Source organism: Rhinopithecus roxellana, chromosome 5 (assembly GCF_007565055.1).
Source record: "Rhinopithecus roxellana isolate Shanxi Qingling chromosome 5, ASM756505v1, whole genome shotgun sequence".
Classification (NCBI taxonomy): domain Eukaryota; kingdom Metazoa; phylum Chordata; class Mammalia; order Primates; family Cercopithecidae; genus Rhinopithecus; species Rhinopithecus roxellana.
The window spans coordinates 93,475,927-93,488,666 of record NC_044553.1 but is presented as its reverse complement, the minus strand read 5'-3'; the positions used below and the strand labels follow the sequence as shown (position 1 = coordinate 93,488,666).

At 35.4% G+C, this 12,740-nt stretch overlaps 1 protein-coding gene across 1 annotated transcript in view; it reads left to right on the top strand.

Moving 5' to 3' along the window:
• The window catches only part of PCNX4 (pecanex 4), a 43,236-nt gene extending 38,963 nt beyond the window's left edge, over positions 1-4,273 (top strand). The window contains 1 exon segment of the mRNA XM_030931689.1: positions 3,472-4,273. Coding sequence (XP_030787549.1) covers positions 3,472-3,723 — 252 coding nt within the window. The 3' untranslated portion in view covers positions 3,724-4,273.
• Positions 4,274-12,740: the final 8,467 nt, after the last annotated feature.

Sequence of the window (12,740 nt, the reverse complement as noted above, 5' to 3'; positions counted from 1 at the left end):
TTCCTGTAGTCCCAGTTACTCTGGAGGCTGAGGTGGAAAGATTGCTTGAGCACAGGAAGTGCTATGATATATAAACTATATAATTTATTAATATAAATATGTAATATATAAAATATATAAAAGACACAAACCATATGATCATCTCAGTAGATACAAAAAAAATAACAAAATCCCTCACCCTTTCATAGTAAAAACAAACTAGGAAAGAAGGGAACTTCTTCAACCTGAACATCTATGAAAAACTCACAGTGAACATCATAATTATTGGTGAAAGATTGGATGCTTACCCCTAAGTTCAAGAAGACAAGAATGTCTACTCTTACCACTTTTATTAACCATTGTACTAGAACTTCTAGCCAGGTGGTATAGACTGAATGTTTACACCCCAAATTTATATGTTGAAGCCTAACCACCAATGTGATGGTAGTAGGAGGTGGGGCCTTTGGGAGGTAATTATGGTTATATGAGATCATGAGCGTGGAGCCCTGTGATGGGATTAGTGCCCTTATAGGAAGAGGAAGAGACACTCACAGCTTCCTGTCTTTTTGCTGTAGAGCAGAATAAGAAGATGGCTATCCATAAGCCAGGAAGGTAGCCCTCATCAGAACCCAGACATGAAACCACCCAGATCTTGGACTTCCCAGCCTCCAGAACTATGAGAAATAAATGTCTCTTCTTTAAGTCACTTAGTCTATGGTATTTAGTTATAGCAGCCTAAGCTAAGACACCAGAGTAATTAGGCAAGAAAAAGAAATAAAAGGCATTCAGATTAGGAAGAAGTAAAAGTATCTCTATTCACAGATGACATGATCTTGATGACGTATAGAATATCTAAGGAATCAACTAAAAAGCTTAGAACAGATTAACAAATTCAGGATGGTTGCAAGATACAAGATCAACATAAAAAAAAATCTGTTGAATTTCTATACACTAGCAATGAACAAACCAAAAATGAAGTTAAGGAAATCCCACTTAAAATAACATCAAAAATAAAAAAATACTTAGGGAAAATGGAACAGTAGTAGTACAAAGCTTTTACTCTGAAAACTACAAAACATTGTTAAAAGAGGAAGTTAAATATCTAAATAAATAAACATCTAGTGTTCATAAATCAAGATAACATTGTTAAGATGGCAATACTCTCCAAATTTATCTACAGATTCAACACAGTCCTTTTCAGAATTCCAGTTGGCTTCTTTGTGGAAATTGAACAAGCTGATTTTCTAAAATTTATATGGAATTTCAAGAGACCCTGAATAGCCAGAACAATCTTGAAAAAGAAAATTGGCTGACTCATACTTCCAAGTTTCAAAACTTCTATGAAACAATAATCAAAATAGTGTGGTACAGGCATAATGATAGACATATAAATCAGTGGAATTGAATTGAGGATCCAGAAATAAATCCATGGGTCTTTAGCCAACTAATTTTCAACAAGAATGCCAAGACCATTCACTGGGGAAATCATCTTTTGGTAGCAACTTTCAAAAGAATGATGTTGGATTACTAGTGTTAGTTTCCCAGGGCTGCTGTAGCAATTATTACCACAAACTGGGTGACTTTTTAAAAAACGGAAATGTATTCTCTCATCATAGTTTTAAAGGTTAGAAGGCTGAAGTCAAGGTGCCAGTAGAGCCACGCTTCCTCTAACGGCTCTAGGAAAGAATCTTTCCTGGCGTCTTCCAGCTTCTGGTGGCCCTTAACATTCCTTGGCAATGGCTGAGTAACTCCAGTCCCTGTCTCCGTATTTACATGGCCTTATTGTCTATACTCTTGTGTTAATTCTCCTACTCCTTTCTTTTATAAGGATGTCAGTCACTGGCTTTAAGACCCACCTAAATCCAGGATGATCTCATCTCTAAATTTTTCATTACATCTGCAAAGTACCCATTCCAAATAAGGTCACATTCACAGGTAACTTCAAAGAGATGCTATTCAACCTACTACAGACCTTAGTTTATATACCATATTTTTAAAATATCTCAAAAATATATCAAAGACCTAAACGTAAGAGCCATAAAAATGTTAGAAGGAAACATAAGGGTAAATCTTCATGACCTTAAACTTGGCAATAGATTCTTAGATATGACACCAAAAGCATGAGAAACAAAAGAAAAATAGGTAAATATGACTTCATCAAAAGTAAAAACTTTTGTTCCTCAAAGCACACCATCAAAAAAGTAGACAACTCACAGAATGGGGAAAATATTTGCACATATCTGTTAAGGGACTGTTACTAGAATATATAAAAGAACTCTTACAACTCTATAATAAAAAGATAAATAGATTTTAATGTGGACAAAGGATCTATATAGACATTTCTTTAAAGAGGATGTACAAGTTGCCAATAAGTTCATGAGAAGTGCTCCATATAATTAGTCATCAAGGAAGTGCAAATCAAAACTACAATAAAATAACACTTCACACACACAGGATGGCTAAAATCAAAAGGTCTGAAAATAAGTGTTAACAAGATGTGGAGAAATTGGAACCCTCTTCTGCTCTTGGGAATGTAAAATGGTACAGCCACTTTGGAAAACATTCTGGCAGTTTCTCAAATAGTTAAGCATAGAGTTAACATACGACCTAGCAGTTCTATCCCTAAGTATATATACCTAAGAGAAATAAAAACATAAATCCACATGAAACCTTGTACATGAATGTTTATAGCTACATTATTCTTAATTGTTATAAGGTGGAAACAAACCAACTGTATATCAATTGCTGAAAACAAATTTTAGTATATCCATATGATGGAATATTATTCTGCCATAAAAAGGAATAAGGTACTGATACATGTACAACATAGATGAACCTTGAAAATACGCTAAGTGAAAGAAATCGGTCACAAAAGACCACATACAAGTGAAATTTACAGAAGAGACAAGTCTATAAAGATAGAAAATATGTTAGTAGTTACTTAGGGAAGGGTCAATGAGGAGATAGGATGGTGATAACTAAAGAGTACAAGGATACTTCTTGAGGTTGTGATGTTTTAAAACTTAACTGTGGTGATAGTTGCACGTATCTGCCACTAGAATAAAAACCATTGAATTGCATACAGTAAGTAAATAGATTGTATGGAATGTGAATTATATCTCAACAAAGCTGTTTCTTTAAAAAGAGCCTATTGTATCATTCACCACCAAATAGTATTTATGACTATGCATCGCTGAGGCAACAGATCAGAGAAGGAAGACAAAGAGAAGTGGCTAAGATTTTGCCTAATGGTGATTGAGATGGCTGCCAGGAAACTTTCTTTTATTTAAAGAACAAAGGAAGTAGAGGTAATTCTTGATTCTGAATACAAGCAACTCATTGTGTGCATTTTAAAACACTACTTTCTGTTTTTTGAACTTGGGAAAAGTTTGCCTAATTACAATGCAATTTTTCTATAAGTTTATAAATAAAATATGAAGACCTAAATGTAATCTCTTTTCTTTTTCTCCTCCTACCCTTTTTACTATAAAGGGAATTTACACTGGAAGAGTACTTAGCCTTCAAGAATTATTGATCCAAGTGGGAAAGTTGAATGCTGAAGCTGTTAGAGGTCAGTGGGCCAATCTTTCGTGGGAATTACTTTATGCCACAAACGATGATGAAGAACGTTATAGTATACAAGCTCATCCACTACTTTTAAGAAATCTTACGGTACAAGCAGCAGATCCTCCCCTGGGATATCCGATTTATTCTTCAAAACCTCTCCATATACATTTGTATTAGAGCTCATTTTGACTGTAATGTCATCAAATGCAATGTTTTTATTTTTTCATCTTAAAAAAGTAACTGTGATTCTTGTAACTTCAGGACTTCTCCCCACCCTCATTCAGATGCCTGAGAACAGCTAAGCTCCATAAAGTTGGTTCTCTTAGCCATCTTAATGGTTTTAAAAAACAACAAAAACATATTTAACGTAAAAGTTAGAACTATTTGGCCAATACTGGTGCCCTCTGGACTTTAGTAGACTTTGGTAAATATGAGAAAACATTTGTGTAATTATTATATAATGAATTTTGTAATGCTTTCTTAAATGTGTAATAGGCAAATTGCCATATAAAGTTAACAGCTATGTAATTTTTACATACTTAAGATAGACGTGTCAGTGTTCTAAGTAGTGATAATGGATCCTGTTGAAGGTTAATATAATTTATAGTATTTTCAAATGTGCTGTTTTAACATCTAATATTATCTGAATGTTTTTATATAGTTTTCATAGACTTCAATTCACAAACTTTAAAAAACTTTTAATAAAATATTTTCCTTCCTTTTCAAATATCCTTTTGATATATGTGAAAGAAGCAGGGTTCATCCTATTCATCATGTGAATATTCACAGAAAGAGCAATGTTAGGGTAATCTGCATATGACTACTAAAGCATAGATCTGACTCATTATATATTTCTTTCAACTGAATTTACTGCTTCTGAAAAATGATTTACCCAACAGGACTACCAGTTACTAATGTCTTAAGGTATATGAACTAAAGAGGAGATGGGAAGAAAATTTTTATATGATCTGAATTTTATTTTCATTCTCTTCTTGCTTAGGAACATTTTACAGATACATGTAAGGGGGATTAACAGTGAATCCACATCAGTTGAGAGATCAGTTTCCTCTACTTCTTACTTAATTTCCAATGAAATCGGTAGGAGCCCCCTAGATTTATAATAATGTATTCTCTTTAGAAATCATTGAAATTATATGAAATGTACCAGTTAGGCTGCTATTAATATTCCATTTATTTAGTATGTGGATCAGTTCACTCTAACAATGTTAAAGGATAACTTTGTGGACCAATTTTCAGTTAATGAATTCAAGAGATTTGTATGTTTATCTTTTTATTGGAGGTAATATAGTACAGTTACTAAGATAAGATTTTATATTACTCTTGAGTTCACATCTCAGATTTATGATTTAATTTACATGATTGAGATTTACTAGCTATACACCTTTATATCTTTGTCATGTAGAAATATGTTCTCATGTCATTAAAAGTACTTTGTAATTATCAGCTTTTTTTTTTTTTTTTTTCCGAGACAGTCTCACTCTGTCGCCCAGGCTGGAGTGCAGTGGCACGATCTCGGCTCACTGCAACCTCCGCCTCCCTGGTTCAAGCAATTCTGCTGGCTCAGCCTCCTGAGTAGCTGGGATTAAAGGCACACACCACCACGCTGGCTAATTTTTGTATTTTTAGTAGAGATGGGGTTTCACCATGTTGGCCAGGATGGTCTCAAACTCCTGACCTCATTCACCCGCCTCGGCCTCCCAAAGTGCTGGGATTACAGGCGCGAGCCACCGTGTCTGGCCTTAATTATCGCTTTTAATGACAGCATAAAATTCCATTGATATTATTTATTGGATTACTGTCCCCCAAATAATGTGAATTTTCAGTTGTTTAGAGATTTTCACTATAATAATAATAACAAGCTATGCCTTCCCTTAACCTTGCATCCTCCTCAAACTATTCTCATATCTCCATTTCATTCATGGCCAAGTTTTCTCTTTCATTTACTTGTCAAACCATTCCAATCTGGATCCCATCTCCATAACTCCCCCAAATTAAAAAAAAAAAAAAAGTTTTTATTAAGGTCACTATCGACCTTTTTATTGTCAAACCAGCTAGTAGTAATTGACACATTTGACTATTCCTTGAATCAGCTTTTGTGTTTTCTTTTGGACTTTCCTGATACTACATTATCTTTGTTTTCTTCTTATCTTCCTAGCAACTCGTCAAACATCTTTGCTGCCTTTCCTCTTCTACCTGACCTCTAAATTTTAGAATTTCTCACCAATTGGTTCTAGGCCCCCCTTTGTATTTCTGCAATCACCATAATCTCATCTACTTCAAGACTTGAAATAGCATCAGTAAATTGATGATGATCAGATGTATGTACCTAACCCAACATCTCTTCTTACACTGAACCTGTATATATCACTTATTTGATACCTTCACTTAGTATATTAAAAACTGACTGTTAGATTTTGAAGGGAAGGTGAGGGTTAAAGAAAGACACATGCAGAAAGAGGACAGCTTGACAGCAAATGCAGGCTTTACATCCAGCATAAAACCTACAGAAGTGGGGGACCAGCTTAATGCCAGAGCCTACCACTGCTTACAGGCTGGGCGTACTTATAGGCATGGGTGGGAGGGGTCTGGACAGTATGGCTTGCTGCCCAGCAGGATACTGATAAGATGCTCCCATGATGAGGTGGTTCTGGCCCTTGTTCTAGCAGGATGTCATCGTGGTATTCCTTGGAACTTTGCCCAGCAAGATAATAGGGTTATGTCTTAGATTGGGCCTTTTCCCACCTTGTGATCAGGTAGTTAGGCAGGATGTTTCTCACTGCCCAAACCCCTGTGAAATGTTTCACTTTGATTAAGGTCTGCAAAATAGCGGGGAGCTTACAAAATGGTGCAGTTTGGACTAACACTAACCTTACATGAATTTTCCCTGAAACCTTTTCTACTTCCAAATTTTAGTGGTGCATTCATACCAACTATTTCAGAGAGCTAGAAAAGCCAAGCAAAATAGTATTTTAAAATCTCTTAAAGGCATTAGAAAACCAAAAGACAGTGAAGAATAACATTGCCAAGATCTAAGACAGAATGAAACTTAGAGACCTGAGCCCAGCATTTAGGGCTGCTTTTCTTGTAGGAGATATGCCGATTCAGGATAAGGTGGTTGTGAGTCTGAGACGCTAAGTAACACTTATGACAGCCTTGCTGCTGGGTTAGAGGGACAAAAACTGGAGACCAAGGCTCTCCAAGGAAGTAGGGGAGGGGAAAGGAACCCTAGTTAACTGACCATACATTGGGTTGTGACCCCAAGGACCATATCCAAATCGTAAAGGTGAAGAAAAACCAGATGCAGTTAGGATCTTCTCACTTCCCAAAACTGGATTAAGGTGATTTGTCCGCTACCCAGAGCAAATGTAAATCCTCTCTGATCTTTTGAGTTATTTTTATAACTTTTCACGTTTAGTGTTGGAAAGTTATTTAAGGTATCTGAGGAAACAAGGCAACATGATCAGAATCCGATAGAAGCAACGGATGATAGGACTGAGCCACAGGGGACCCAGATAATGAGCTACACAACACAGGGTCTAAAATTACTATCTTTAGTGTGTTTGAAGATCTAAAACACAAGATTGAGAATTTCAGCAGAAAATCAGAAACTATAGAAGAACCAATCAAGTCCCCAACTTAAAAGTACTTTAATCAAGTTTAAGAATTCAGTCAATAGGCCGGGCGCGGTGGCTCACACCTGTAATCCCAGCACTTTGGGAGGCCAAGGCGGGCGGATCACAAGGTCAGGAGATCAAGACCATCCTGGCTAACTCAGTGAAACCCCATCTATACAAAAAAAAAAAAAAAAAAAAAAGAGCGTGGTGGCGGGTGCTTATAGTCCTAGCTAGTCAGGAGGCTGAGGCAGGAGAATCACTTGAACCCAGGAGGCAGAGGTTGCAGTGATCCAAGATCATGCCACTGCACTCCAGCCTGGGTGACAGAGCAAGACTCAAAATAAATAAATAAAAGGATTCAGTGAATAGATTTGATAGAAACTGGATACAGTGAAGTAAGAATTCGTGAACTAGAAGTTATGTCAGAAGTAAATACCGGTGTAAAAAACTAAGACACAAAAGAATGGAAGATACAGTAGAGAGAATAAGAGACATGGAGTTAACATGAGATCTAACATACACATAACTGGATTTCCAGAAGGAGAAGAGAGAATATGACAGAAGCAACCTATGAGGAGATAATGACTGAGAATTTTCCAAATTTTTAAAAGACATGAAGACCTGCAAGATCAAAGCATGATAAATAAAAACAAAATTACACCTTAGCACATCCTAAGAAAAAATAAAACACAAAAAGAAAATCATTAAAGGAGCCAGTGATAAAAGACATTACTTTTAAAGGAGCCACAATTTTATTAAACTGACAGCTAACTTCTCAACAGAAAATATGGGAACCGGAAATCAATGGAATGATATTTTCAAGTTACTGAGAGAAAATATCTGCAATTTTAGAATTCAATACCCAGCCTTTCCCCAAAAACAATTCTTGAAGAATGAAGGCAAAGACACATTCAAACACAAATTTAATAGCAGATTGTCATTAAAGGTAATAGTAAAGGGGATTCTTCAGACAGAAGGAAAATGATCCCAGAAAAGGGTTAGGGATAAAGGTAGGAATGAACAGTAATTTTAAAAAATAATATACAGTTTAAGGAATATTAACTGTATAAAATAGTCTTCAAGGTTAAAATAAATAATGTTAAAACATGACAATAATATATACATTTGGTGCAGGAATTCTAAAGTCCTTACAATTATCAGAAAGAAGATTATAAGTAATATTAGACTGTTGTGTCATCTATAGGGTAACCACTAAAAGAACAGCAAAAAGCAAAATAAATCATATAACTACAAAGCTAATATGGGGCGAAAGTGGAATAATAAGGCAAAAAGGGAGAGAAAATATAGAACAAATAGGACAAATAGGAATCAAATAGGAGGTTTAAATCTAAATATCAGTTACAACATTCACATGAATAGACAGTGTACCAGTTAAATGCAAAGTTTATCAAAGTGAAAAGAAAACCCACAAAGTACCTTTATGCAAGAGATGCCTTAAGTATAGGAGTACAAGAGTTGGAAGTAAACAAGAATGGAAAAAGTTACAGTATGAAATACAAAAAACAAAAACGACAGGGCAGGAGGCTATGGTGGCTATTGCAACATTATTTAATGTTGACCTTAAGGTGAAAAGTATAAAGAGAGACAATTTGTAATGATAAAAGATTTGATTCACCAGAAAGTTTCAACAGGTCTAATATTTTAATGATTTAGCAATATAACCTCAAATATATAAGCATAAATGAACAGAACTAAAATGAGAAAAGACAAATCTGCGTTCCCAGATTTTAATACACTCAGTAACAGAACAGCAGCCATGCAAAAATACGTAAATATGTAAAGATTGGAATGATATTTTAAAACAACCTACTTGACATATGTAAAACAGAATACCCCCCAACAACTGCAAAATACACATTATTTTCAAATGCAGGTGGAATATTTATCAAAACTGACCATATTCTAAATCATAGGGATGGAATATATTCTTTGGCCATGTGTCATTCACTTAGAAGTCAATAATAATTTCAAAAATAGAAAAATTCTATTAAGTTCATAAATTAAGAAATACATTTCTAAATAACTCATGGATCAGACAATAAATTACAATGAAAATTAGAATATATTTGAACTGAATAGTAAAAGTGCTACATGTCAAAACTTATGATAGACACCTAAAGCCATGCTTAGAAGGAAATTTATAGTCTTAAACACACATTAAAAAAAAAAAAAAAGATTGAAAATGAACCTAGTAGTTATCTCAAAAAATTCTAAGAATAGCAAATTAAACCTGAAGAAAATAAAGGAAATAAAATAATAAAGAACAAGAATTAATAGAGTAGAAAATGAAGATAAAGTTGGATCGACTAAACCCAAAGTTGATTCTTTGAAAGGATAATTGATAAGTGTCTGGTAGACTGAAAAAGGAAGAAACCAATATCAGGAATGAAAGGATATTACAAATCCTACGGTCATTTGACAAAATGTATGCATGACTTCAAGACAATAAATTGGAAATTTTAAATGAAGTGAACAAATTTTTTAAAATATGTTAGAGCCAAAATTGACAAATGAAAAAATAGAAAATTTGAGTAGTTTCCTATCTGCTAAAGAAATGGAACCTCTAGTTACTTTATTTGCTTTTCCATAGTGAAACAACAAGCCTAGATGGATTGATTCATCAATGGAAAAACAATCTTAAATTCTTACAAAGAGCAGCAGACATGCAGGAACCCTCCCCAACTCATTTTATGATGCCAGAAAACCTAGATACCAAAACCTGGCAGAGACTTCGTGAGAAAGGGACTATTTCATTCCCCCCAACATCAATGCAAAAATCCCAAACAAAATATTAGCAAACTAAACTACACACATACACACACACCTACACACACGGAATAATAAATCACAATCAAGTTGGGTTTCTTCCTGAAAAAGTGAGGTTGGTGTGATGGTTGCAAATCAATCAATATAATTCAACACATTAACAGAATGAAAGGAGAAAAATAACATTTCAGTAGATCCAGAAAAAGTATTTGATAAACCAGTATCCACTCATAAAAAGTTTGCTTTTTAATATTCATCTTTATTATTCTTATCCTGAGTATGCACATAAGATGTTCTAGGTCAGAGATAGATTTCTTATTACTCAGAGTAAATAAGTGCACCTGCCCACCTTCACACTAGTCCATATCCCCCAGAGCAACCTGATAAGAACTCATGGGATTTTGGCTGTGTAAGTGGCCAAATACTGCCTAGGCAAAGGACAGGGAAAATTAATTTTCCCTACTTATAAAGACAAAAGAGGCAGCTGTCCTTTTCCCTGCCTGAAAGGGTCTCCTTTTACTCTAGTCTTGTGATAGACAGACAAAATATCTCCAAAAGCCAGATAGGCAGCCCCATGTGTCTCCTCGAGCTGTCTCCTACATCCCTAGGAAGATAGCATATTAGAAATGAGGAAAGATCTCAGCACAATAACCTAAGTTCCCACCACAAGAAACAAGAAAAAGACTAGCAAAATAAACCCGAAGCAGGCAAAAGAAAGGAAATAACAAAAAGCAGAAATCTATGAAACTGAAAATAGAAAAATACATAAAAAACTGGTTCTTCGGAAAAAAAATCAAGAAAATCCATAGTAGAAAGACTGACAAAAAGAAAAAAATGCAAATCATTATTATCAAGAATGAAATGGCAAATATCACTACAAATCAGGCAGTCATTAAAAAGATAATGAGAAAATACTGTAACTTTCAGCTTATACACTTGACAACTTAGAATAAATAATCCGATTCTTGAAAACCACAAACTACTAAAACTCAGCCAAGATGAAATAATCTGAATATCCTATAACCATTAAAGAATTAAATTCATAATTTAAAATCTCCTGATAAAAGAAATCTCCAGACCCAGATGCCCTGGCTTCTTTGAGGTTCTTCCATGTTGTTGCATGTATCAGTCATTCATTATTTTTCATCACTGAGTAGTGCTGCACTGTATAGAATGTAACACAGTTTGTTTATACCATTCACCTGTTGATGGACATTTGTTGGTTCCAGTTTTGGGCTATTATATAAAGCTACTATGAGTATTCATTTACAAGTCTTTATGTGGCCATAGCTTTCATTTCTCTTGGGAAAATACCTAGGACTTGGCTGGCTAAATCATATGATAAGTGTATATTTAAATGTTTAAGGAACTGCTGAGAGTCTTTTTCAAATTAATTGTACCATTTGACATTCCCGCCAGCAGTTTGTGTGTGCAAAGTGTGTAATTACATTTATGTAAAACTAGAAAATGCAAACTAATCCATAATAATGCAAGCACATCATTGGTTGCCTGGAATGGGGTGGGTGAGGGGAAATGATTACAAAAGGGCAAAGGGAAACTTCTGGGGCTGATACATGTGTTTACTCTCTTGATTGTGGTTATGGTTCACAAGTGTAGCCATATGACAAAACTTACCAAATTGTACACTTTAAATATGTGGCATTTATCATACATCAATTATACCTCAGTAAAGGTGTCAGAAATAACAGGATATTTATATTTAAATCTGCCTTTGAATTACTGATTGTGACTGAGGTCTCATGTGGCTTACTGGTGAATCCAGTAGTTGAGCGTCTAGACTAAAGCTGTCACTTCTGCTAACTCTTTTACCAACTCACCTACTGTCACCTTACACAACCCCAACTGTGTTTCAGCTTTGGACTAATGAACACACCATTTTCTTCCTACTTAAAAAGACCACTCAGGATGATGATTAAGAAATACATCGATGGTGAATAATAAATACTTTCAAAAAAGTTAAATGTGAACATTTGGCTTTCATAGCTCTTGACTGTCTTTGACAAACCTTGACATAAAGCTGCCTTTTCCATCTTGGGCTGTTGACAAAAAGGCCTAAGAAGGAAAGAGGATGTGTACAGAAAATTACATGCCATAGAAAAATACCATACACAGGCCAGGAGTGGTGGCACTTTGGGAGGCCAGGGCAGGTGGATCATTTGAGGTCAGGAGTTTGAGACCAGCCTGGCCAACACGGTGAAACTCCATCCCTACTAAAAATACAAAACTTAACCGGGCATGGTGGTGCACACCTGCAGCCCCAGCTACTTGGGAGGTTGAGGCAGGAGAATCGCTTGAACTCAGGAGGCAGATACTGCAGTGAGCTGAGATGGTGCCACTGTACCCCAGCCTGGGCAACAGAGTACGACTGCATCTCCAAAAAAAAAAAAAAAAAAAAAAAAAAAAAAATCCATACAGATGAATCTTTAAAGATTTTAATTTATATATACCTCTTCTACCATGCATTGGCTGGAGTAGTTGAACAGACATCGGCAGGCACAATGCTAGGCAGGCACCAGAGATTCAGTGATGAATAAAACAAAACTGACCTGGAACCTGGCTTCCTGAAGCTTCTCTTCATCTATCTAAATTCCTTTCTTTCAAGGCCCAGTGCAAGTGACACCTTCATCAGAAAGAGCTTCCACACTCTTCTATCTGCCAATCTCCCTTTTCTGAACTATTATGCTTATAGTCTGTACCAGGCCACATGACATACGTTATTTTGTGGCATTCTAGAATTATTCCAATCTTTTC